General features: G+C 43.0%; 1 protein-coding gene across 6 annotated transcripts in view; it reads left to right on the top strand.

The window, feature by feature from the left end:
* Positions 1 to 23,233, top strand: part of MAST2 (microtubule associated serine/threonine kinase 2) — a 383,088-nt gene that overhangs the window by 287,209 nt on the left and 72,646 nt on the right. For 4 of the 6 annotated variants that reach the window (XM_056844042.1, XM_056844040.1, XM_056844045.1 and 1 more), the window contains 3 exons: positions 8,000 to 8,091; positions 19,060 to 19,135; positions 22,762 to 22,782. In XM_056844042.1, coding sequence (XP_056700020.1) covers positions 8,000 to 8,091; positions 19,060 to 19,135; positions 22,762 to 22,782 — 189 coding nt within the window. The remainder of the gene's footprint in view (positions 1 to 7,999; positions 8,092 to 19,059; positions 19,136 to 22,761; positions 22,783 to 23,233) is intronic. The other 2 variants (XM_056844043.1, XM_056844041.1) reach the window with 1 other exon arrangement.

The following is a 23,233-nucleotide window of genomic DNA, read 5'->3' as shown; positions in this document are numbered from 1 at the left end:
GGGTCCAGGTACAGTCGCAGTGGTCACCAGGAGCCACCCTGTGCTGGGCTCTGGGAGCTGCTGTGGTTGCAGTGGGCAGCAGGAGTCACTCCGGCCACAGCAGTGGATGCTGGGAGCCACTCCAGGGTCAGAACGGCTCCCAGAAACTGCTGCTGTGGCCAGCCTCAGAGGTGGGTGGTGGGGCCTGGAGCTGCACCAAACTTGGTGTTGGGAGGAAGAAAGGATTTCCCTCAAGTCTTGTGCCCCCCTCATTTGTATATCTAATTCTCAATGTGACTAAATCTGTGGATACTTAAATCCAGATAATGGAGCTGTGGATAGACAAGACAAATCTTTCTACAAATCTGAAAAAGCCCCAAGTTTGCAGAAAAATCTAAAAAGGGGGACGATTTAAAACCCCAAATAACAGAAGCAGCTCCTGTAGCTTTAAGAAATGTCCTCTCAGTGGCCAGTGTGGGTGGTGTTAGAAGAAAATAATGATTCTACAGCATGCAAGATAAAAGGAAAAATTACATATGAAACAGAAACATTACACATATTAATGTATATACCCCTTTTCAATGACTTCCCAGTATAGGCAATGTGATAGAATGGCAAGTAAGCAACTAGTGTGCTTTTTATGCGTGATTGCATACATAGTCTCCCCCTTCCCCCATATTTATATAAGGAAATAATGGTATGTGATCCTTAGTTTTCCTTGGGAAGCATGCACATGATGTGTGTTTGAGTTTCCTCCTTAGAGAAGCTCATTACAATGTGACTTCAAACTTTGGCTTAGACATGAAGTTCCAAAGATATTAACTGCCAAGCCTATATATATTTGTGATAAGTATAAAAAAATCGACATGATACGCTAGACATAATATTTATGGTGAATAATTTCACATAAATAGAATTTTTTTCTCACAACTTCCAGATTGTGGGAAATTGTTATCATTCTGCCTTGTGTGCAGTAATAGGCATCAGGAATTTGAATTTTATTGAGTTAGCAATATTTTCTTGGCTTTCAAGCAGCTGGCAGTATCCTTAGAATATGTAATCTATGTGCTGTAGTGGTTAGAGTGTCAGTCTCTAGGATATGGAGACCCAGATTTCAATCCCTAGTCTGCCATGTAAGTTTGCTAGGTTACTGTAAGTCATATGCGGTTAGCCTAACCTATCTCACAAGTTAGTTTGTTTATTTAATACATTTGTATGCCACCTTTCTGCCAACTAGGGCCATCAAGGTGGTTGGCAATTAAAAAGACGTTAAAATCAAATTAAAAACACTATATAAAACCAGCAGTTACAAACAAACATTAACATCATTTTGTGAGGGGGAAATGGCGAAGAGAATAATGTAAACTGCTTTGGGTCTTCTTGTGGAGAAAGGCAGAGTATAAATGAAGTAAATAAAATGATTAATATATTATAATTCAGTCTGTGTGATGTGGATTTTAATGTTCATCAAGTTGGGGGAGTCAGAAGACTAGGTAATATCTACATTGATTTCTGTTGACGTATTAGTGCACAGTGGCTTCTAGTTTGTTTCTTGGCACAATTCAAGGTGCTGTCTTGTTCTTTAAAGCCATATATGGTTTGGGGCCAACATACCGGAAAGACAGCCTAAACCCTTATGAATCTGCCCAACTGTTATGGTCATCTTCAGAGGCCCTACCTCAGGTACCCCTGCCTCCTAATATTAGGAGCGTGTCAACCTGGGAGAGAGCCTTCTCGGTTATGGCACCAAAGCTCTGAAACTCTCTCCCGAGGAAGTTTTCATCTGTCCTCTTCTGTTGCCGTCTTCTGCCAGTGGGTGAAGATTTTTTTTGTTTGTTTCGTATGGCATTCCATCAATGATCCCTCCTTCCTAACTCACGTTTTATGTTTGGTATGCATTTTAACTATTTTGTATATATATTTGACTATTCTTTAAACTTTTAAAAATTGTTTGAATAAGATATGTTTGGGAGGGGGCTTTATTTTAATGGTTTTATAATGAGTATGTTTTCAATTGTTAGCTGTCTTGGTGGCCTTTGTAAGGGCAGAAAGGCAGGATATATATACATTTTTGTAAATAATAAATAATTCCACACAAAATTGATCTCTAGGTTTGCTAACAGAATGCTTACTTTGTAAGGGATCTGAGTAATGCTGGGTGTGGGACTGAATTATGTTAGTGTTTCAAAGCTGCTGACTTTTCAGAAGGAGGATAACCCTACTTCTCTGTCCATGTAGCCTTTGGCTCACGCAACATGGCCTAATCAAAGTTTGTGTAACTACTCCCACTCCATTTAAGGTTATGGCAATATGTAGGCTGTTTGATTCCGTCTTGCCCAACAATATTATCTCCACTCTTCTGTTTTGATGATATGATGAACTCTCACTCACTCACATGTAAGACCTTTCAGTTTGTCTTTATAAAGGTACTAGCTTAACGTTACTTTTGGGTTTTCTCTAGTGGACCAACACACTATCTGCAGTTTTTGCCTACTAGTGAAAAGGTATATGTGGCACCCTGGGGATTGTGAAACGGTAGTATACAGACTATGGAATACATATTAGCAATTTCATTTCTTCCAGTTACAATATAAATGCTGAATGTGGATCAAGTCTTATATGCTGGATGTTTGCTTGTTCTGATCTTGAAGGACTTAATTGCTGACAAAATTGCTTCCATCTCTAAATTACTATAATTAGAAGCTATAACTTCCATATCTAGTTAATGTTCCAGCGCAGCTGGTGCTTTCATTAGACTGTCAATTTTAGACTTGTCCATTATGAAGAAAAAATTTAAAATATTTGTTTTCATCTTCAAAACATTGTGAATAACGCTAACTGATTTTGTCTATGAGTTTCAGTAGTCTTGTGACAGCTAGTGATATTTTTCTTTTGCAAGCTGAGTTCATAGAGGAGTTGTGGGTTTACTCCAGCTGTGTGACATGTTAAATAGAGAGGGGTTAAAGAGGCAGAATGGTCTCTTCTCTCGACATTTTCTCTTGACATGTTCTTTATATCAATGCTGGCATATAAGGTCTGTCAAGACGCCCCCCCCTTTTCTCTCCTAAGGAAAAACATATTGAATATTGGATGTGGTAACCAGTGCTCTAGACAAGACGGGTATCCTGACCAGTGGACATCAGTGATCGGCCACTGTATAAAACACTGTGCTGGACTAAGTGGACCTCTGGTCTGATTTAGCAGGGGAATTCTTATGTTAAATGGGCCATGTCATGGCAGAGAAAATTCAAAGTAAGTAATTGCAAAGTGATGCATATTGAGCAAAAAATCTTAATTTCACACATATACTGATGAAGTCTGTGGTGGTGATGACAATCCAAGAAAAAGTCCTTGTGGTTATGGTGGATAGCTCATTGAAAATAGCTGTCTCTTATGACATTTTTTTCTAAAGGTAACTTCCATACTAAAGATCACTAGGAAAGGCTTTTTTAGTTTAAAAAAAGGCAACTGACGGATGACATCATAGTAGTTGATAAAATTATCCACGTTGTAGAAAGTGGATAGAAACTTTCCTTCTTTTACCTTGGGGTTGCTATATGAAACTCATTGGCTGTGAAACTCATTGCCATGAGATGTCGTGATGGCCATATGTAGATTTACTGTATATACTCTCGTATAAGCCGAGTTTTTCAGCCCCAAAAATGGGCTGAAAAAGCCGGCCTCGGCTTATACGCGGGTCAATACGGGGGGAGGGAGGGAGGAGGGAGGGGGGAAACTTACTGCCGTTGCCGCCGCCGCCGGGCCCGTGCCGCTTCCTGCCGCCGGGAGCGGCCTGGGGCAGCCTCCTTCAGCCGCAGGAAGGCTGCCCCGCCCCCCGCTGCCATTTTTCCCGGGCGGGAGGGGCCATGGGCAGCCTCCTGCAGCCGCAGGATGGCTGCCCAAGGCCCCCCCCGCCCCCACCGCCATTTTTTTTGGGCGGGAGGGGCCATGGGCAGCCTCCTGCAGCCGCAGGATGGCTGCCCAAGCCCCCCCCGCCCCGCCGCCATTTTTTCCGGGCGGGAGGGGCCTTGGGCAGCCTCCTGCAGCCGCAGGATGGCTGCCCAAGGCCCCCCCGCCCCCGCCGCCATTTTTTTCGGGCGGGAGGGGCCTTGGGCAGCCTCCTGCAGCCGCAGGATGGCTGCCCAAGGCCCCCCCGCCCCCGCCGCCATTTTTTCCGGGCGGGAGGGGCCTTGGGCAGCCTCCTGCAGCCGCAGGATGGCTGCCCTGGCCCTTCCCGCCCCCCGCCGCCATTTTTTCCGGGCGGGAGGGGCCTTGGGCAGCCTCCTGCAGCCGCAGGAAGGCTGCTCCGGGTCCCCCTGGGCCTCGCCGCCGCTTCCTCCCGCCGGGAGCGGCCTGGGGCAGCCTCCTGCAGCCACAGGAAGGCTGCCCAGGCCCCCCTGGGCCACGCTGCCGCCGGACCCTCGCCGCTGGAGAGCCCTGTCAGGTAAGCCTGCGGGGGGGGGGAGGGGTTATAAGCCGACCCTCGGCTTATACGCGGGTGCCTAATTTTTCCCCATTTTTGGAGAGAAATTAGGCACCTCGGCTTATACGCGGGTCGGCTTATACATGGGTATATACGGTAAAAGGGTGTTGGACAGATTTATGGAGGATAGGTCTATAATTGACTGTTAACCGTGATAGCTAAATGAAAGTCCCCAATTTGAGAGGTAGCAATCTTCTGACTGTTAAATGCTTGTCAAGAGTGACTGAAATATTTGAATGGCTGGAAACAAACTATGAGTACAGCCTGTTGAATTAGTTCTTGGCATGAAAAAAATGTCTGGGGCAGTTGTACCCTTGTGATTTTTACTGGTATGTTAAACTAGCTTTTGCATATTTGTTTTTCCTTCCACTTACTGTTGTAAATGTTCTCATTCATTACTTTGCATATCCAGTACTGTGAGAGCTGAGAAATAGTATCTTGTTACAATATCTGAGGCTGATGTTTCACAGTGTTGAGTTTCAAGAATCACTGGGAACTTTTAAGCACACATACATGTTATTTTTATTCATAGGAGTGCATGCTTAACTCTAAATACAAGGAATATTTTCATCCTTTCTGTTTCCACAGTAATTCTTGCTATATGCTAACAATCTTTTAACTAACTGTTTGAACTTAATGTGAGCCTTTGAGAGAATATTTGGTAAGGTTGGGTGGATTCCCACAGCTTTGTCTTCTATCAATTTATGTCCCTGAGGATACTGGATGACAGGGGAATTGGATAAGTGCCATGGTTTCACAGTTTTGTGATCTTTAAAGACCCTGGCAAATACCCTCTCGGCTTCCCCAAGACTTGGGATACCTTAGGAAAATCATGGAAGTCTATTTGCCAAAGGTCCAAGTTGTGAGATCATGGAAGTGTGCTGTTTAGAAAAATATTTCCTAAGAGGCATGGGCACACACGTCCATTATTTTTCTTAAGGACATCTCTAAGGAGCTCTTTTGGCACTTCGAGAGAGTATTTGAAGTGCTAAAAGATGCCTTAGAGCTGTGGTGTTCCTAAGGCATTCAGAGAATGTTTTATCGTTATTTCTCAGAAACTATATGCTTTAGATAGATCTAAAGCTCTTCCTGTGGCCTGGGAGCGGCCAGCGGGGCCTGCCTGGGAGCAGGCAGGCCTCGCCGCCGCCCCCGCCGCCGGCCCGCTCGCTTAGGAGCGGCCTGGGAGCGGCCAGCGGGGCCCGGCAGCCTCCCAGGCAGGCCTCGTGGCCGCCCCCGCCACCCCCATCGCCGGCCCGCTCGTCTTCCCACGGCCTGGGAGCAGCCAGCGGGGCCTGCCTGGGAGGCTGCCGGGCCCGTGCCGTTTTCTGCCCCCCGGAGCGGCCTGGGGGCGGCCTCCTGCGGCTGCAGGAAAGCCGCCCCCACCGGGGCCGCGCCGCTTTTCGCCGCCAGGAGCCGGTCAGGTAAGCCTGCGGGGGGGGGGGGGAGGATTTATAAGCCGACCCTCGGCTTATACGTGGGTGCCTAATTTTTCCCCATTTTTGGGGAGAAATTAGGCACCTCGGCTTATACGCGGGTCGGCTTATACACGGGTATATACGGTATTTATCAGATTCAAAAGTGCTTGTCTGCTGGTGTAGCCACATTGTTGTTGGCAGAGGAGACTTCCACTAGTCCTCTGTTCTTGAGGATTCCCTGATACTTGAAATAGAATTAGGGAGGCTCAGTGGGCTACGGTGGAAAGAAAGATGGGAAAGTTGTGTTCTGTGAGCTTTGTTTCGTTCACAGTATTTAGGTCCACATAATGTTGACAATGCAATTTAACACAAAATGGTTAATCGCAGAAGAAGTTGTAATTTGTAACAGCTTTCAATAAGTTAGGGGATGTTGTTCTGCTATATCAGCTGGCAGTAGGGACTTTGAAGTCAAATGTACCGTATATACTCGCGTATAAGCCGAGTTTTTCAGCCCAAAAAAAGGGCTGAAAAAGCCGGCCTCGGCTTATACGCGGGTCAATACGGTAGAGGGGGGAGGGAGGAACTTACCGCCGCCGCTGGGCCCGCGTCGTTTCCTGCCGCCGGGAGCGGCCTCCTGCAGCTGCAGGGAGGCTGCCCCGGCCCCCGCCCGGCCGCGCCGCCGCTTCCTGGGGCCGGGAGCGGCCTGGGGTGGCCTCCTGCGGCTGCACGGAGGCTGCCCCCGCCCGGCCGCGCCGCCGCTTCCTGGGGCCTGGGGCGGCCTCCTGCGGCTGCACGGAGGCTGCCCCGGCCCCCGTCCGGCCGAGCCGCCGCTTCCTGGGGCCTGGGGTGGCCTCCTGCGGCTGCACGGAGGCTGCCCCGGCCCCCGGCTGCGCCGCCGCTTCCTGGGGCCGGGAGCGGCCTGGGGCGGCCTCCTGCGGCTGCACGGAGGCTGCCCCGGCTCCTGCCCGGCTGCGCCGCCGCTTCCTGGGGCCTGGGGCGGCCTCCTGCGGCTGCACAGAGGCTGCCCTGGCCCCCGTCCAGCCGCGCCGCCGCTTCCTGGGGCCGGGAGCGGCCTGGGGCGGCCTCCTGCAACTGCAGGGAGGCTGCCCCAGCCCCTGCCGGGTGCACCACCGCCGCCACCAGGGCCGCGCCGCTTGCTCCCGGGAGCCCGGTCAGGTAAGTCTGCGGGGAGGGGAGGGGTTATAAGCCAACCCTCGGCTTATACGCGGGTGCCTAATTTTTCCCCATTTTTGGGGAGAAATTAGGCACCTCGGCTTATACGCGGGTCCGCTTATACACGGGTATATACGGTAGCTCCTTGAAGTATGTGGCAGTGATTTGCGAGTCGTGGAAGCTGGCTGTATCTCTGTTTTAGTTGTGATTTTAAAATGATCATATTTTTAATGAATTGATTGTTAGCTGCCTTGAACATATGGAAAGGAAGGATAACAGTTCTATGAATACCATAGAAAATATAAATATACAGAAAACAATCCGTATTGTATTTTAATACATTAATTCATAATATATATTAATACAGGGGACACAGCCTTGATTGTCTTTTACATATTTGGTATTGGATTTTGATATGATACTTGAGAATAGTTAACTCTCATACTTTTAAATAGACCTTCTTATTTTGATGGACTCACTGTTTAGCTTGCATTAATATTTTTACAGTTAAGTTTATAGTACAAAATCTGAAATAATTTGGAAATATTATTTTTAAAATATTATTAAGGATTTAAAATTAATATTATATTCTACATATCTAGTATTCTATACTTAGTTTTACTCTAGAGCCTCCACATATGAAACAAAACAATCCTACTATTTTTGTTCCTTAGTCCTTGAGTTTTTCCATAGCAGAACCATGAACAAGGCTGCACAATGAGCCAGAGCAGGTAGATGAGTGTAAAACTGTTGTGACTATTTAAATACACGAACATGGTACCAATTTAGTACACTGGTGTAGTCACCAAAAATTCTGTAGTGTTTCCATAACATTTTATCCTGAGACCATTGTTATCAGATAAATCCTTTAGTGTGAGCAATACAAACTTATGCTATGAATTCTTTTAAAAAAAATTGTGCCTCTTATTATTTGTCTGTTTTATTTCAGCTGTCGGACCAGTAATAGAAAGAGTTTAATTGTGACTTCTAGCACATCTCCAACACTTCCACGGCCACACTCTCCACTCCATGGGCATGCAGGTAATGGTATTTGTAGTATAAATGCAAATGATTGTTTATCAGAACTGCTATTGTTTTCATTATACTGGGCATATAATGTATGGTGAGATAGAGCACACTAAATAGAGTTTCCATGTTCAGGAGCAGTCTACTTGTGACTGCTGGCTGCCAGGGAAAAAATAACAGATGTGGTGGGAGATAAGACCATAAGCCTAGCCATGTTGGATCAAGCCGGAGTTGGCCTATCATTGAGTTCAGTATCCTGAGTCCAATAAGGGTGCAGGTATCTCTCAGAAGACCCCAAGCAGTGCAAGAAGGCAATAATATTTTGCTGTAATTTGTCCCCCTCCCCTTCAAGCAACTGACATTCAGAGGTAGACTGCATCTCAACATAAATCAGACTATGATCCAGTCTATCCCAGCACCTTGTTTCCAACCGATGTCTTAAGGAAGCCCACAAGGAAGTTCCAGTTGTTTGGAGAAAGGCAGGTTTATAAACTAAATAAATGTGAAGCCCACCATGTATCTATTTCACACTAAATGGAATTACAGAGGCATGCTGTCTTTGAGCATGGAGATTCCATTTGTCTCTCATAGCTTATATGTGGGAACCTAAGAATATTGATAGTATTTCTGACAATGTGCAAGGAATATTTCCCCCTACTGCTGAGAAAGGTGGTAAGAGGGTAGAGATGCAGTGTTGAACCCCAAATGTTAAACACAGAGAATTTATAGAAGAGCAGTTATTGATCATGTGCAATCACAACAACATTATGTAAAATATGACGGCATTCACATGCATATCTCAGGAATCTGTACAAGATCCATTTTTGAGCTGGTTTCGTCAAACCATTCTGTTCCCTCTTCACCAATAAAATGAAGAGGGGCGTGCCATATTTTCTCCCCCAGTCCCACATGAAGGAATAGGGGAAGAGATGGAACTCCCTTTTCCTATCCTCCAGGGTTTTAAAGGAATACTTTCATTTGTCATTTATTGCGCTTCATCCTGCTTTTCTTCAAAGGAGCTCAGGGGAGTCCCCTCTCCATTTTATCCTCACAACAGTTGAGCAATCCTAAGGAGTACGGTGCAGTCCTAAGGAGAGTAACTCTAGTCTAAGCTCATTCATTTTAATGGGCGTTGACTGGAGTAACTCTCCTTAGGATTGAACTGTTAGTTGACTAACTTGAAGTTACAGTGAATTTCACAGTGACTGACCCAAGGTATCCCAGAGAGTTTACAGCTAACTGGGCATTTTTAAAAAAATAAATATTTTTATTAGTTTGTAATATTGAATAGCGATACAGGAAAAAAGAAAAGGGGAGGGGAAAACTATCGGTTAAACAACATGTAATGTTAACAAGAAGATACATAGTTCTACCCCCTTATAAAATTCAAATTACCGTCATTTGTTTACATAATATATTTGATCGTCAACTTAACTTTCATAACGTTTATAAGATTTTATTATTGTTTTTTGTTTTTAATATATTCATAGAAAGCGTGCCATTTGTCTTTATTTGATCTTTGAGTATCTTTACAGCTAACTGGGCATTTGAGTCTAGATTTCCACCATCCACATCCACCTCTGCATGCTGTCCTGTAAAATGAATTTTAAATGTTATTGAAAAAAGTACATGGGGAGAATATGTTAACTCTTTCCTCTGGACCAGGATGCTTGTGGTGTTTTCCAAAAGCTGTTGGGAGGGGTTTGTGTTTACCCCCATTTCCTTGTGTCTAATCCTGTGCGTAATTGGTAGAAGTTGTTATTGAATGTTCATTTTGTACTTCATATTTCATACAAGTGAAATCATACACAATACCATTGGGAGCGGGAGAAGACCATCAAGTGCAGAGTCTAAAATTACTTAACCATATCACTGCTTTCTACCATTGGTGTATAATAATAGAATATTGTCCATTTAAATGAATATATGTTGGATCTCTTTCCCCTCTTGGATCCTGAGATGCTCAGGAGGTTGGCAGGCATATACATTTTTAAAATAAATAATAAACGCATATACATTTGCTAAAGCCTGTTTGCTTTGATACCTTTATTGAAAATTCACTGTTTGTTTTAGTTGCTAATAGATGCTGCAACAGTTTTTTTAAATATTAAAAGAAAGTTGTGGCATCTGTTAACTAAAGATAAAATACAAACAAGAGAGAAATGTTAATTGTTTTTAGGTAGCAAAATTATTTGGGACTATTCCAAGAAACTCCAGATATCTTTAACCATGTGGGTTATGACCCAACCTCAGGTGAATCATGGCAGTGCTGCTGCCACCCACCCCCCATCTTGTGCACTCTCGTTCTCGGCTCAGAGGGACAAAGGGCATCTTCAAGATGGGTGTTTCCTTTTCCTCTTAGCTCGGGAGGCAGGAATTAATATTTAATTTTTTCCTTGGCTTCTGAGGGTAAACGCCCCCTATAGCCAGTTCTATTTCCTGCCTTGATCGGGAGAGCAGCCTTTCGCAGCTCTCAGCTACAAGGAATAGAAAATTCAAGCCTTTCTTACTATTCTTATCTAAATATTCTTGTCTAACCTACTTATCTTTCTTACCTATTCTTATTCTTCTATTCTGTCCTATTAACATCTGTGTAGATCTGCTCCGGAACAGGGTAAAAGAATCTGAGACCTTTTGATAGGTTGCTTTGGTCTGACCACCATTGCAGACCCCCCAGGAGCAAAAGTTACACATAAACGCTCTTGAAATCAGAGCGGTATTCAAAGCCCTTCAGAGCTTCAGACAACAAGTTCAAGGGAAAGACATATTAATCAGGACAGACAATGTGGCCGTGAAGTCACATTTAAACAAGCAGGGGGGATCCAGATCATCAATACTTCACAAGGAAGTAATGCCGATTTTACAGTGGGCGGAGTCCAGTCTAACATCACTGACGGCAGAACATATACAGGGTACCACCAATGTGCGGGCAGATTGGCTCAGCAGGGAGACAATCAACGAAGCGGAATGGTCGCTACATCCAGACATATTCCACTTAATCACGCAGAAATTTGGAACGCCAATAGTGGACCTATTTGCCACAAACCACCAGCTACCTCGTTACTGTTCAAGGTACACACTAGTGGGGGCGGAACAAACGGACGCACTAACAGCGAACTGGCCCAAGGGAATGTTATACGCCTTCCCACCCCTCCCACTCATCCCAAGAGTGCTGAGGAGGATAAGAACTTTGAAGGCACACGTATTGTTCATAGCCCCGTATTGGCCCAGACGCCCATGGTTCCCTACATTAATACAGATGTCGAACAACAACCTCTGGAGGCTCCCAGACAGACCAGATCTACTGATACAGGGCCCAGTTTGCCATCCCGACCCAGGATGGTACAAAATGACCGTATGGGTATTGAACGCAGGAGACTGTATAAATTAGGGTATACTGAAGACATAGTCAACACTATCCAGGCCGCACGCAGACCTTCCACACAGAGAATCTATAATTCAACCTGGAAAGCTTTCACTAGGTGGTGCGGATGCAAAAACATCAATCCACTCAAACCCCACACACTGAGTATTCTGACCTTTCTTCAGGAGGGTCACAGACTCAGTTTGGCTATGTCAACGCTAAAAAGGCAGCTAGCTTCCATAGCCACTATAGTCCCACGAGTGGCAGGTTATAGAGTAACCAGACATCCCCACATAAAATCCTTCCTTAGGGGTTTGGCTCTTATAGCTCCACCTGTTAAGCACAGGTTTCCCACCTGGAGCCTACATACAGTGCTAACAGCTCTCACGAAACCCCCATTCGAACCGCTTACGAAGGTCAGTTTAAAATGGTTGAGAATGAAAGTCCTCTTTCTAACAGCTATAACATCAGCACGCAGAATCTCAGAGATAGGGGCACTATCAACTCGCCCAGGTCTCATCATATTCCACAAGGACAAAGCGGTTCTCAGACATGATCATTCCTTCATTCCTAAATGCAACACTAAATTTCATAGAGAACAGGACATTGTCCTACCATCATTCTGTCCCAATCCAAGGTCACCTATAGAGAGGACATGGCACTCACTAGATCTACGTAGAGCACTTCATATATACATATCCAGAACTGAAAGTATCAGAACATCCGAGTCACTATTTATTAATATTTCCCAACCAAAGCAGGGAAAACCCATATCGAAAGCGTCAATCAGCTGCACCATCTCCTCGTGTATAAAGACAGCTTATAAGGAAAGCAAACTACCAGTACCAGGAGGCATAACTGCCCATTCGGTTAGAAGCATGGCCACCTCAACAGCCTTCGATAGACAGGCCCCTTTAGAGGAAATTTGCAAGGCGGCCAGATGGTCGTCTGTGTCTACCTTCGTAAGACACTACAAATTGAACCTTTACTCGTCCGCAGACGCCGCATTCGGCAGACGAATACTGCAAAGCATTTTAAAGGATGTCTAACCCTCCCGGGGCGGGGACTGCTCTGGAATGTCCCATCTTGAAGATGCCCTTTGTCCCTCTGAGCCGAGAAAGAGCCTTGGCTACTTACTGTGAAGGCTTCTTCTGCTCAGAGGGATGAAGGGCATCTTGCCCTCCCAGACGTCCATCACATGTTTTATCTAGTTTATCAGTTGTTTACAGTCAAAATCGTCTACTTAAGAATTGCAGTTCATTAAAAGAATAGTTCTTTCTTCTACCTTTTACTACTTACAAAGATCAGAGGGATTCTGGTTAAAGTTCAATGACATATATGCTGTTTGTTAACAATTTTTTCCAGTAATCTTATAAGGCTTGGAAAGTTTTTAAACTGGCTATAGGGGGCGTTTACCCCCAGAAGCCAAGGAAAAATTTAAATATTAATTCCTGCCTCCCGAGCTAAGACGAAAAGGAAACACCCATCTTGAAGATGCCTTTCATCCCTCTGAGCAGAAGAAGCCTTCACGGTAAGTAGCCAAGGCTCTTTCTCTTGCATACACCAGCTGCTAGCAGGTTAGAAGAGGGGCAGGTGGGAGGAGAGCCGCGTTAGGCGTAAGCAAGTTAAACTCTGTGGGACTTACTTTCAAACATGTGCAAAGGATCGAGCAGCTGGCTGCAGGTTGCTTAACCTTAAACATGGGACTTTGAGTTGCCTGTTGATGCATCATTTTGTGGATTGAGTGTCTCAGCTAGCACACAGGTCGTGCAACAACAGGTCGTGCAACAACAGTGAATGGATTGTGCTCTTGCTTGTCTACTCCAGACCTGTGTAATGAATAAATTATAATTGGAAGGGGCCATCTAGTCCATCTACCTGCTACATGCAGACTATTCTATGTTAGAGGATCCCTGACAGATGGCTATAAAGCCTCTACTTAAAGAGCTCCAGGGAGAAAGAATCCCTCCCAAAAGAGTCCCTCTCTTACCAATCAGAAGTTCCTTCTGTAATTTAATTCCCATTTTCTAGTCTTGCCCTCTTCAATGAGTATGAGTATAGCTGTTGCTAGAGTCGCCTCTAATGGGTAGCTTATGCTATGACACCATGGGTCAGAACCAAATGTTTTGAATTTTGATTTCATGTCAGTTGCTTCTCAAATAATGCTAACAGCTGTTCAGATTTGAGATCTCTGTGAAAGTTGATACAGAAATCACCCAAGTAGTACTATTCATTTTCTGAACATAAGAGGATATCCCAGTATCAGCAGTTACTAACTTGTGCCCTAGCGCATCAATAAGTATGTTGGTGCTTAGCATTTATAAAGACTTGAGAGGACTAGGAACTTTCACCATACATCAATAAAGAATGCCTGCAGTTGAGAGAGAAATTATGCTGGATTTGTCAGTCTTTTAAGAGATTCCCCCAATTAGACAAGTGTGTATAAGACAAAGAAAAGTGGGAGACTTCTGATCCAATGCTTCATAAAAGTAAAATTATGAAACAAGATGGTTCCCTTTCTGGAATTGGTGACCCAGACAGCCCTGCTAATCTATTCTAAACCTTGGTGGTGATCCAATCCTGCTGGGGAATTCCAGATGGTATTATAACTCTGCCAAGAAATATGAATAGAATTTAAGCACACACTGCAAGCAGAGAATATTGTTGGCTTTCATATCCTTAGTGAAATGCTACAATTCATTTTGTTCAAAATGTTCTTCATGCTAGTTGACATTGTATTCCATATATGCTCTTTAGACAACAAAACTGAGGGGATGTTCGAAAGAAAATTGGTAGCAATTCAACTAGAATGAGCCACCTGCTCCTCTGATTCAAGAGCCTCTAATCTTAGATGGCTGGTATCCAAGCAGAGAAAATCGGTCTTAAGTTCTCCAAGAAGAGTATTAGTGGCTGCCTGCTGATCTTTGAGACAATTAGGATTTCAGATTTTTTTAAAGAAGCTCTCTTTGAAAGAACCTGTGGCTGAATGATTTTCCTTTAAGCATCTTTCAGGCAGTTGCATTGGACTGCTCAAGAATGCCAATTCCCTGGAAGCAGCAACCAATACACGAGGTACATTTGGGTGTACCACTTATTTTTAAAAAATAAGCTGTAGCCTGAGTTTTTCAAATTTTAATTCCCCTATAATAGTAACTTCATGTGCACAACATATTCCCAAAAGCAATGTTCCATTATTGTATTAATTATTACAGATAGATATGTAGTTATGTCACATGTGGCTTCATTATGCTACTATACATAAAACAGATTGCAAAACTCCGCTGTATAGTGTATTATCTGGGGTCATGCTCCCTGCTTCCTCAGACTCCCCCGAGACTTTGCTTCCCCACTTACTGGGCGATGAGGCATTGACACAAGGCACCCATCAGGAGGCCGGGGGGAGGCAAGCCATGAAGCCACAGTATCAGGAACAACTGCCGGGTGCGCTGAGGCCTGCCAAGACAGCCCTGTCACTGCCTGAGAGAAAAGGGGTTCACCTACAGCTCAGGGCAGCCGTGGGTAGGTGACCACCCCCCTGGGCTGATGGAGGGGGATGATTTGGGTGGCGCACTGTGAGAAGATGGCAGGAGAGATCTCCATGACAGCTGGGATGCCAGCAGAGATTAGAGAAATGAGACGGAACTGGGCATGGGAGAGGAGAAGAGGGTGGTAGGGAGGAGTGGGGCAACACCATCAGCTAAGATGAATCCAGGGAGAAATGGGAGATTGGGAAGGCGGGTGGAGGGATAAAAGGAGGAAATGCCAGATGGCCGGGGAGGAAGTGGGCTGAAGGGTCAGCCAGGAGTAGGTGTACCTGGTAACCAGGGGAGCTAGGGCCACTTGTTGGCAAGGCCTGCCCCAGTTCTGAGGCCAGGCAAAGATTCCAAGGACCATGGCAGAGGGCTTGGGCACATGAAGCAAGGGCTTGGGCAGCCCCAGTGGGCACTTCACAAGTACACTGTCCTATTTAGCAGTAGCTAGATCTTAATTCTGCAATTTCAAATTTTTAAAAAGTAAATTTCTGTCTAACAGATTCCAGCTTAAGTAAGGATCCAGTATATTAGTATTGAGAACCCTAACAAGGGGGAAATATGGGATAAAAACATTTCAAATAAATAAATTTATTTATTGAAAATCGAATTATATATTGTTTAAAACACCATCAGTGCTTGCTCTTGATCATCAACAACTGTGGAGGTGGCTAGAGATGCCTACTTGGTGTGAGCACACTGGACCTGACATCTGTCTTAGGTCCTGCAGCTTTATTAACAAACCATCTGAGGGCTCAACTATGTGTGTATCTCTCTCCCCCTCACACACACATTTTTAAGTAACCATTTCATTAGCTGATTCAGCCTCTGGTTTGATCAGGGAAGAGAATGTATGAGGGGGAGAAGCTTTCTTTCCTCTTCTGCTACTTTTTCTTAGAGAAAAAAAATCTCTCCTGAGCTGCTCCTATCCCCACTGAGAAAACAGTGGGTTGTATGTTTTCTCCCAAATTAGTAAAAGCAGTTTGGGAAGGCTTTTTCCAGCAAAAAAAATGGCATGGGGGGCAAGGGGTAAAGTTTTTCCCTCTCCCTGTGCTATCAAACAGCCCTGGAGTTTGTTTGCTAAAGAATTAAAATAAATATGGGGAGCAGAGGGGGGAATGTATAATTGAATCCTGAGTTGTTGCCATCCACAGTCTTGATTCCATACTGTGTACACTCTGCTCCTCAAATCCTGAAACAAACTTTAGATACAAAGGCCAAAAACGCATGGTTTATTCCCACTTTATTCCCTGTTTCAGCCAGGATCAAATTTACCCGGGCTGGGGGGAAAACTGTACGCATTACCTTGAAAAGCAGGGATGAAACTGTGCCAATCGATCCGTAAAACAGAAAGTGCGGGAGACATTAAGTTCCTGTTTAGTTTGGCACACACTCCATGCCCCCGGTGATTGGTAATTTCAAATTGACCAATGAGGGCCTTCTCTGCCCGGGAAACAACCGATCACTGGGGGCAGGGGTATTGCAAGCTAAACAGGAACTGTGCACGTCTCCCGCACTTTCTGTTTACATGGGTGGATTTGCACACAGTTTTGTCCCTGCTTTTCAAGGTAATGCATACAGTTTCCCCCCAGCCCGGGTCAATTTGATCCTGGTTGAAATGGGGAATAAAGTGGGTTAAGGGACCATGCGTTTTTGGCCAAAGAAAACTGAGTTTCATGTTTGAGGATGGAAGTCCTCACAGTTAGTATTTTTTCCTGCAGAAAGTATGTTAACATGTATGCTGTATTGTTCAGACCAACTTTATGGGTAAATTCTTTATTTTAGAGAAGAACTTAATCACCTTTTGTGGTTTCTTAGCAACATGCAAAGATCCATGTTTCTGACAGGTGCTTTTTGTGCATTATTTAAACATTCGTTTTTTTGCTGTCAAACCTGACTTATGGCAACCCGGTAGGGTTTTCAAGGCAAGAGACGTTCCAAGGTGGTTTTCCATTGCCTGCCTCTTCATCACAATTCTGATATTCCTTGGAGGTCTCCCATCCAAATACTTGCCAGGGTCGCACCTGCTTAGCTTCTGAGATCTGATGAGAATAGGCTAGCCTGGGCTATCCAGGTCAGGGCAAATATTAATTACTGTGTTTCATTCTGAGGTGCTGAACTACAATAATTAAATTCCCTTTCTCATTCCTGTTTTTAGTATTCCACTCTTACAAGTAGAATAGAACTACTAACTATTTATTTTAAGCCAAGAAATACCTCACCTGGGATCTAATTAAAATTCTAGTCTGAGAAGAAATATGCCACACAGACTCTGTAAAGCTGTTGCAGAATCAAAGCTTGGTCCCTACCACCTTATGTGCTGAGCTACAATGTGTTACACATTCAGTATGGTTGATTTCAAAACCTAGAAACATCTTGCAATCTCATTTGTTCATTCATATATATAAGAGTTTTGAGCAGTGACTCCTATTACCAAGGCCGGTCATTCTGTTCATCTTGAAGATTCAAGAAAGGGAGGCTGTCTAACTTGGGAAGACAAGTTAGCATCTGGATATTTTTCCTGATATTATCCTGATCCAGATAGTATCTGGATATTTTTCCTGATTTCATCACAGAAGGAATTTTGCCATGCTTAACAACGGAGCCCATTGTGGCCCTCCTGTGAACTCCACTCCTGATGGTCAGAGGATGGCACAGGGAGCCTCAACAGTTGAGCTGGAAGCTATAAAATCCATAACTAAATAATTATATTATAGGGTGTACACAATAGGTTTGTTAAGAACACAGGGCCTGGAATGCAAGCTACATGTAAAACCATCAGTATAAACCGTTACATAGATTTTAACATTGTTGATGATATACTCATTATAAATGACAAGACCAGGAGCATTTTGGCCTATTGCGCCTTCCTCAGTGGTCATAAATACAAAATATGATGATTAAAAACACATCCAGAAGTAAACCTTACAAAGTATTTCTTATCTGAAAATAGAAAATCTTATATTTTGTGTGGCGTGATGTTCACTATTAACACAAACCATAGGTCTTGCAGCATGAAAATTTGCTCACACAGAAATCTGGTATAAAATTACCAATGTTTTCCAGATGTGTGTACTAGTGATGAATGTATCTGGCCAAGTTCCCATGTTGCAAGACCCATGGTTTGTGTTAATACTGAACACCAGGCCACAGAAGATATAAGGCATTCTATTTTCGGATCAGAAATACCTTGTAAGGTTTATTTCTGGATGTGTTTTAATAATCATGTTTTGTATTTATGACCATTGAGGAAGGCCCACTAGGCCGAAATGTGTATGGTCTTCTACTGGTCATTTATAATGAGTGTATATCAAACTATGTTTGTTATCTTTGTAACCATTTATACTGATGGTTTATATGTAGCTTGCATTCCAGGCCCTGTGTTTTTAACAAACTAATTGTTTACACCATATAATAAATATAATTATTTTGTTATCGATTTTATAGTTTTCCAGCTCAACTGTTGAGGGTCCCTGTACTTTTCTGGTTGAGTTCTCCCCCTTTTTGTTGATTATCAGGAAGATTGCACTTCAGGAATGGCACAGAAGCCAGTATGAGGGGGCTGCAGCTGCATAGGGGATAGGCAGAAATTGCCCCCCCCCAATTATTGAATGAACTTTTGTATGTAGCAAAGATCCTATTCATAGTTCATAGGATTGAAGTGTTGATAAAAAATCATTTACAGTGTTTATCCTCTTGGTAACTTCTGCTAACAGTGGCCTCATTTCTGGTGGGACATGCTTGATTCAGCGTTCACTTTGGCCAGTGGTTCATAGGGAAGCATACTTTTTATCGCTGAATGCTTGCATATTCAGGTTTTAATTAATTGTTCATTTTTAAAACCCCTTAATGAATTTAATAGAAAAAAGTATTGGTAATAAAATTAATTTAATTTATTGGTAATAAAATAAATATAGCTGCAACTGTAAAAATAAAGAAAGATAAGCTCCTCCGATGTAGACCAAAAATCAAGATTAATGATTGCTAGCAATGTTCATGCAGTGTGTCAGGCATCATTAAACATGATAACAGAAGGTACTGATTGTGAATACTGCACAAGTGTTGATATTTTTATCCTTTTTCAAACAGGTGGAAGTCCATTGGACAGTCCCAGAAATTTCTCACCAAATGCACCTTCTCACTTTTCCTTTGTTCCTGCCCGTAGGTATGTTTACACATTTTTGTTCTGATTAGTGTGTGGAGGCCATGAGGGATCATTCATAGTTTTCATGTTTTAAAGTAATTTGGCCTTGTGATGCATGACAGACTTGGTTATTCAGAAGAAATCTTGTTACTCATTGTTCAGAGTTGGTGATATTGTAAATAAACAAATGGACCTGATTCAGCCACCTGTTTTATGCTTGCTTATCTTTAACCATAGTGATATTAGATTACTGTACCTATATCTGAAAGTATGAAACAAAGAAATGTAGAAACTGAATTTTGAATTTGCTCTCTCTTTTGCTCACATTAGGTATGGGGGGGGGAAGGGTTAACATTTTGAGGACAGAGACTTTTGTTTGAACTTGCCCATCTTAACTACTGGGTGTTAGCTTCTATACTGGCCCAGCCTAATTACTGAGTAAATCTGGAGAAAAAAATGGCAGCATAAAGAGGCCCAACTCAGGTAGGTCCCTATGCCTTTAACTAGGGGTTGGTAATCCCTGGTGCACATGATGAAGAGTGCCATGCCAGACTGTTTTACTCAGCATGCATGAGGTACTATGTCCAAAGTGAGCTACTGAGGCGCTGCAGGGGCTCAGCTTGCTCCCAATGTGTTCGGCTAAGTAGAATCCTTATCTCCTTCCCCCCTCCAGTATGCCAACCTGAAAACATCTTCCCAAATAAATGTAGATTTTTTTTTTGGCACTTGGGCCAAAGAAGGTTGCTTTCCCCATAGCCTTTCCAATTGAGGTGTGACTGAACCCCATTCCATTTGTGGGCTCTTTTGGGGTACCCAAACACAATGATATAGCCTGTCCAGAGCATACGTGCCATGGGAGGCAGGTAGCTCCTGTGAGAGTTAGTCTTGCACCACCACCAAACCAAAGTATTCAACAAACCACTTTGCTTTCTTTGAAGTGCTATACACCTAGAACTATTTAAGGGGGTTACCGCACTTGTATTCCCAGCGGTGTATTAAGAGCTTGAAAACGTTATAAAAAATACTGTTCGCACTTTGTTTGGCCCCTTTAGCTGTGAAGACGTCTTCCAACCATTTATAAGCCGTGGAATCCAAAAACCCTTTTAAAGCGATGTTTTTTACAACATTTTCAAACTCTTAATACATCGCTGGGAATACAAAGTGCGGTCACCCCCTTAGTCTGAAATGCAAATGTCAGGGTGTCCATATGGTGCAACTATATGCCCTGGTCAAGAAAACATCTGTTGTCTTGTTCACATTCCTTTTCTTGCAGCCTCTATCCTCTTTGACACTCTTCTACTCATGCTGCTTCAGCAGTGTGGAAGCTGTTATAGTGTATGTATATGGAATTATACAGTGTCCCAGAGTATTGGCAACAAAAAAACAGGAAGGTTAATTATACATTGTTCAGGATGGTGCAAGGGATGACTGAATGAACTTATGCTTTCTGTGCTTGGTTTCATCAAATAAATTTAATAAGAAGTTAGACTAGTGAATAGTTTAAACTTGCCCTTAGTGAGCAATCAGAATATTTATTTTCACAATTGATTAGTGTAATATAGTATTTCAAAAATGTAACCACTTAATTGATGTCTTACTGTGTTGGCATGTTTATGTAGTCAACAGATAAGAAAAGAAGTATTAATGTTGATTTTCACATCCCCTGTATTAGCAGCATCTGAGTTCTGCAGTAGCTCTGCTAATGAGAGTATTTTGTCATGAATCCTTCACAGTCTTGTGATTCATGGATGGCCATAGACACAAGCTGGAACTATATACTAATCAAATGTATTTCTTATTTTCAATCAGTTGTTCTCCAAGGAGATTAAAATACAGGAAACTAGACTTCAGCTGGAACTGGCTGATCCCTTGTTAGAGTATTGTCGAAGGCTTTCACTGACAGAGTTCATCAGTTCTTGTAGGTTATCCGGGCTGTGTGACCGTGGTCTTGGTATTTTCTTTCCTGACGTTTCGCCAGCAGCTGTGGCTTTTTTTTTTTTTTAATCACTCCTGGTTGTACCTGAAAATCCCAGTGTTGATTTTGTTTCTCCGCTGTAAGAAATGAACCCAAGAGTCTGTATTTTCACACTATTTTTTGTTTCCTCATGTAAAAATTTTCCTGGAATATGGACCCACATTTCAGCCTTCTTTGAACGTCAGCTGCATATGAAAACGAGTGGAATAATACCATATATAATGACAACATACAGAAATGAAAAGAAACAAATATCATGTTTGTCCATCCCTAGTCAGTTTATGAATAATTGTTCTCGATATTATAGTGGTACAGGGGAGAATTAAATACTTGATGGCTGTTTATGGTGATGCTTGTGAATTGTGGGATTTTTGAATATTCATTTTTTTAATAGAGACATGTCATTCAATTTAAAAAGAAATCAGATATAACGTAGTTCTAGCACAGTAAAGGCTGTTTTTAGAGGAGGGTAGAATGTGCTTAGTTTTCTGTTCATGTTGAACTATCTGAGAAACGGTTAAAAGTAAGTAAGTAAGTTAAATAAGTAAGTAAGTAAGTTAAATAAATTGATTAAATATTGACAAAAAGACAAAGTACAATTCAGGTTAGTACTGAGGTGATCAGGGCACATATTATAAACTATAATAGCTTTCTGTGTTCTTAGGAGTTGCTTCTGTTGGAAGGCAGTGGGTTGAATCCTATAGGTTTTCTATGTGATTTAACTCAGTTCCCCTGTTCACTTCAGCTGTCATCCCAATTGTCTTTTGTCCATGTGAGCCCCATAGATCCTAGCATAGTGTTTTCAGTGGTCATTCTCTGTTTTTTACCAGCAGAGAAGCTTGTAGGATACAACTCATTCCCCACCCCAGCACAACTGCCCAATTTAATCATATTCACCTTCTTTGTAGTGCTGGAAACTGTTCACACTCTTTTTTTCTAACACATCTGAATAGATATTTCAACATTAATATCTTTTTGTGAGGATGGGTTTCAGAGTGCTTATTGCCTTTAATAATTCTTAATTTTGCTGGCTGTCCATGAGCCTCCAGTCCCAGTTCAAAGTGTTGGCATTACTTTCATAGTCCTAAACAGCCTGGTCCTTGTGTATCTTGTCACACATATTCCTCCACAGCAACTGATTTTGACAGAGGAGGCTCTGTTCTGGGTCCCTACAGTTTTGATAGTGAAACAGATGGGGACAGATGGAAGAAAGAGAGGCCATTTTGTCTCCTTCCCTTGCCTCAGTGCAGCCCTTGACCTGGGTCCTGTGACCCTGGGAATCAACTTTCTCATGGTCAGAGGGGACTGCTGCTAAGAGACCTGCCAACACCTTTGACTAATGGATACTGAATCCAGCCATGTGTTTTGAAAGAATTGCACTTTTTTATCCTACTTGAGTGGAATTTGCTGCAGAAATAATTATTTGTTAATAATTCTTAATCATTGTTTTGTGCAAATTGGTTGCTAATAACAAAGACCTGAGCACTTCTCAAAACACAGTATTTCAGCACTTTCAGGATTCATACAACATAAATAAATGAGGCGTAGTTTTCAAACTATGAAAGAATAAAATTTTGCTAAGGTCAGGAAAAATTACTTGAATAATTTGTCTGTTTATAATATATTTTCCTCCTGGTGTTTATCATTGGTACTATGTCTTTTTTATATATAGCCATGGACACAGGGCAGACAGGTAACACTAAAGCAGATATATATTGTGTTGTGTGTAAAATGGATGTTTTTGCATGTTATTTTAGTCTGCTACATTCCTAGTGAGCTTATGTGTTGTCATAGCCCCATTTAGGCACACAGACATTACACTTTATCAATTAAGATGAGGGACTTCGACTTTTTAACATTTAATAGGCCTCCCTCTAAAGGAAAATACTGGGTGGGGAGCCTGTGTGCCACTAAGGACCTGGGGGAGAAATCTGGGATTTTTGTCTTCATGATTGTGTGAGCACTATAAAACAGAAGTGGCTTCTTAAAATCCCAAGTGCTCCCAGTTTTCCCACTGAAGTTCTGAATGCCCCCCGAGATATGGAGCTTGCCCCCTGAGGGCTTTATGGCCCCATTAATAATTACTGGGATAATGCCATTCTGAGAAGAGTTACATTAAAAGATACAGGATGCTGCAGTGCTTT

The sequence above is a fragment of the Euleptes europaea genome, chromosome 2 (genome assembly GCF_029931775.1).
Source record: "Euleptes europaea isolate rEulEur1 chromosome 2, rEulEur1.hap1, whole genome shotgun sequence".
In the NCBI taxonomy this organism is placed as follows: domain Eukaryota; kingdom Metazoa; phylum Chordata; class Lepidosauria; order Squamata; family Sphaerodactylidae; genus Euleptes; species Euleptes europaea.
Note: the sequence above shows the minus strand (reverse complement) of the source record. Positions and strands in the feature narration are given on the sequence as shown.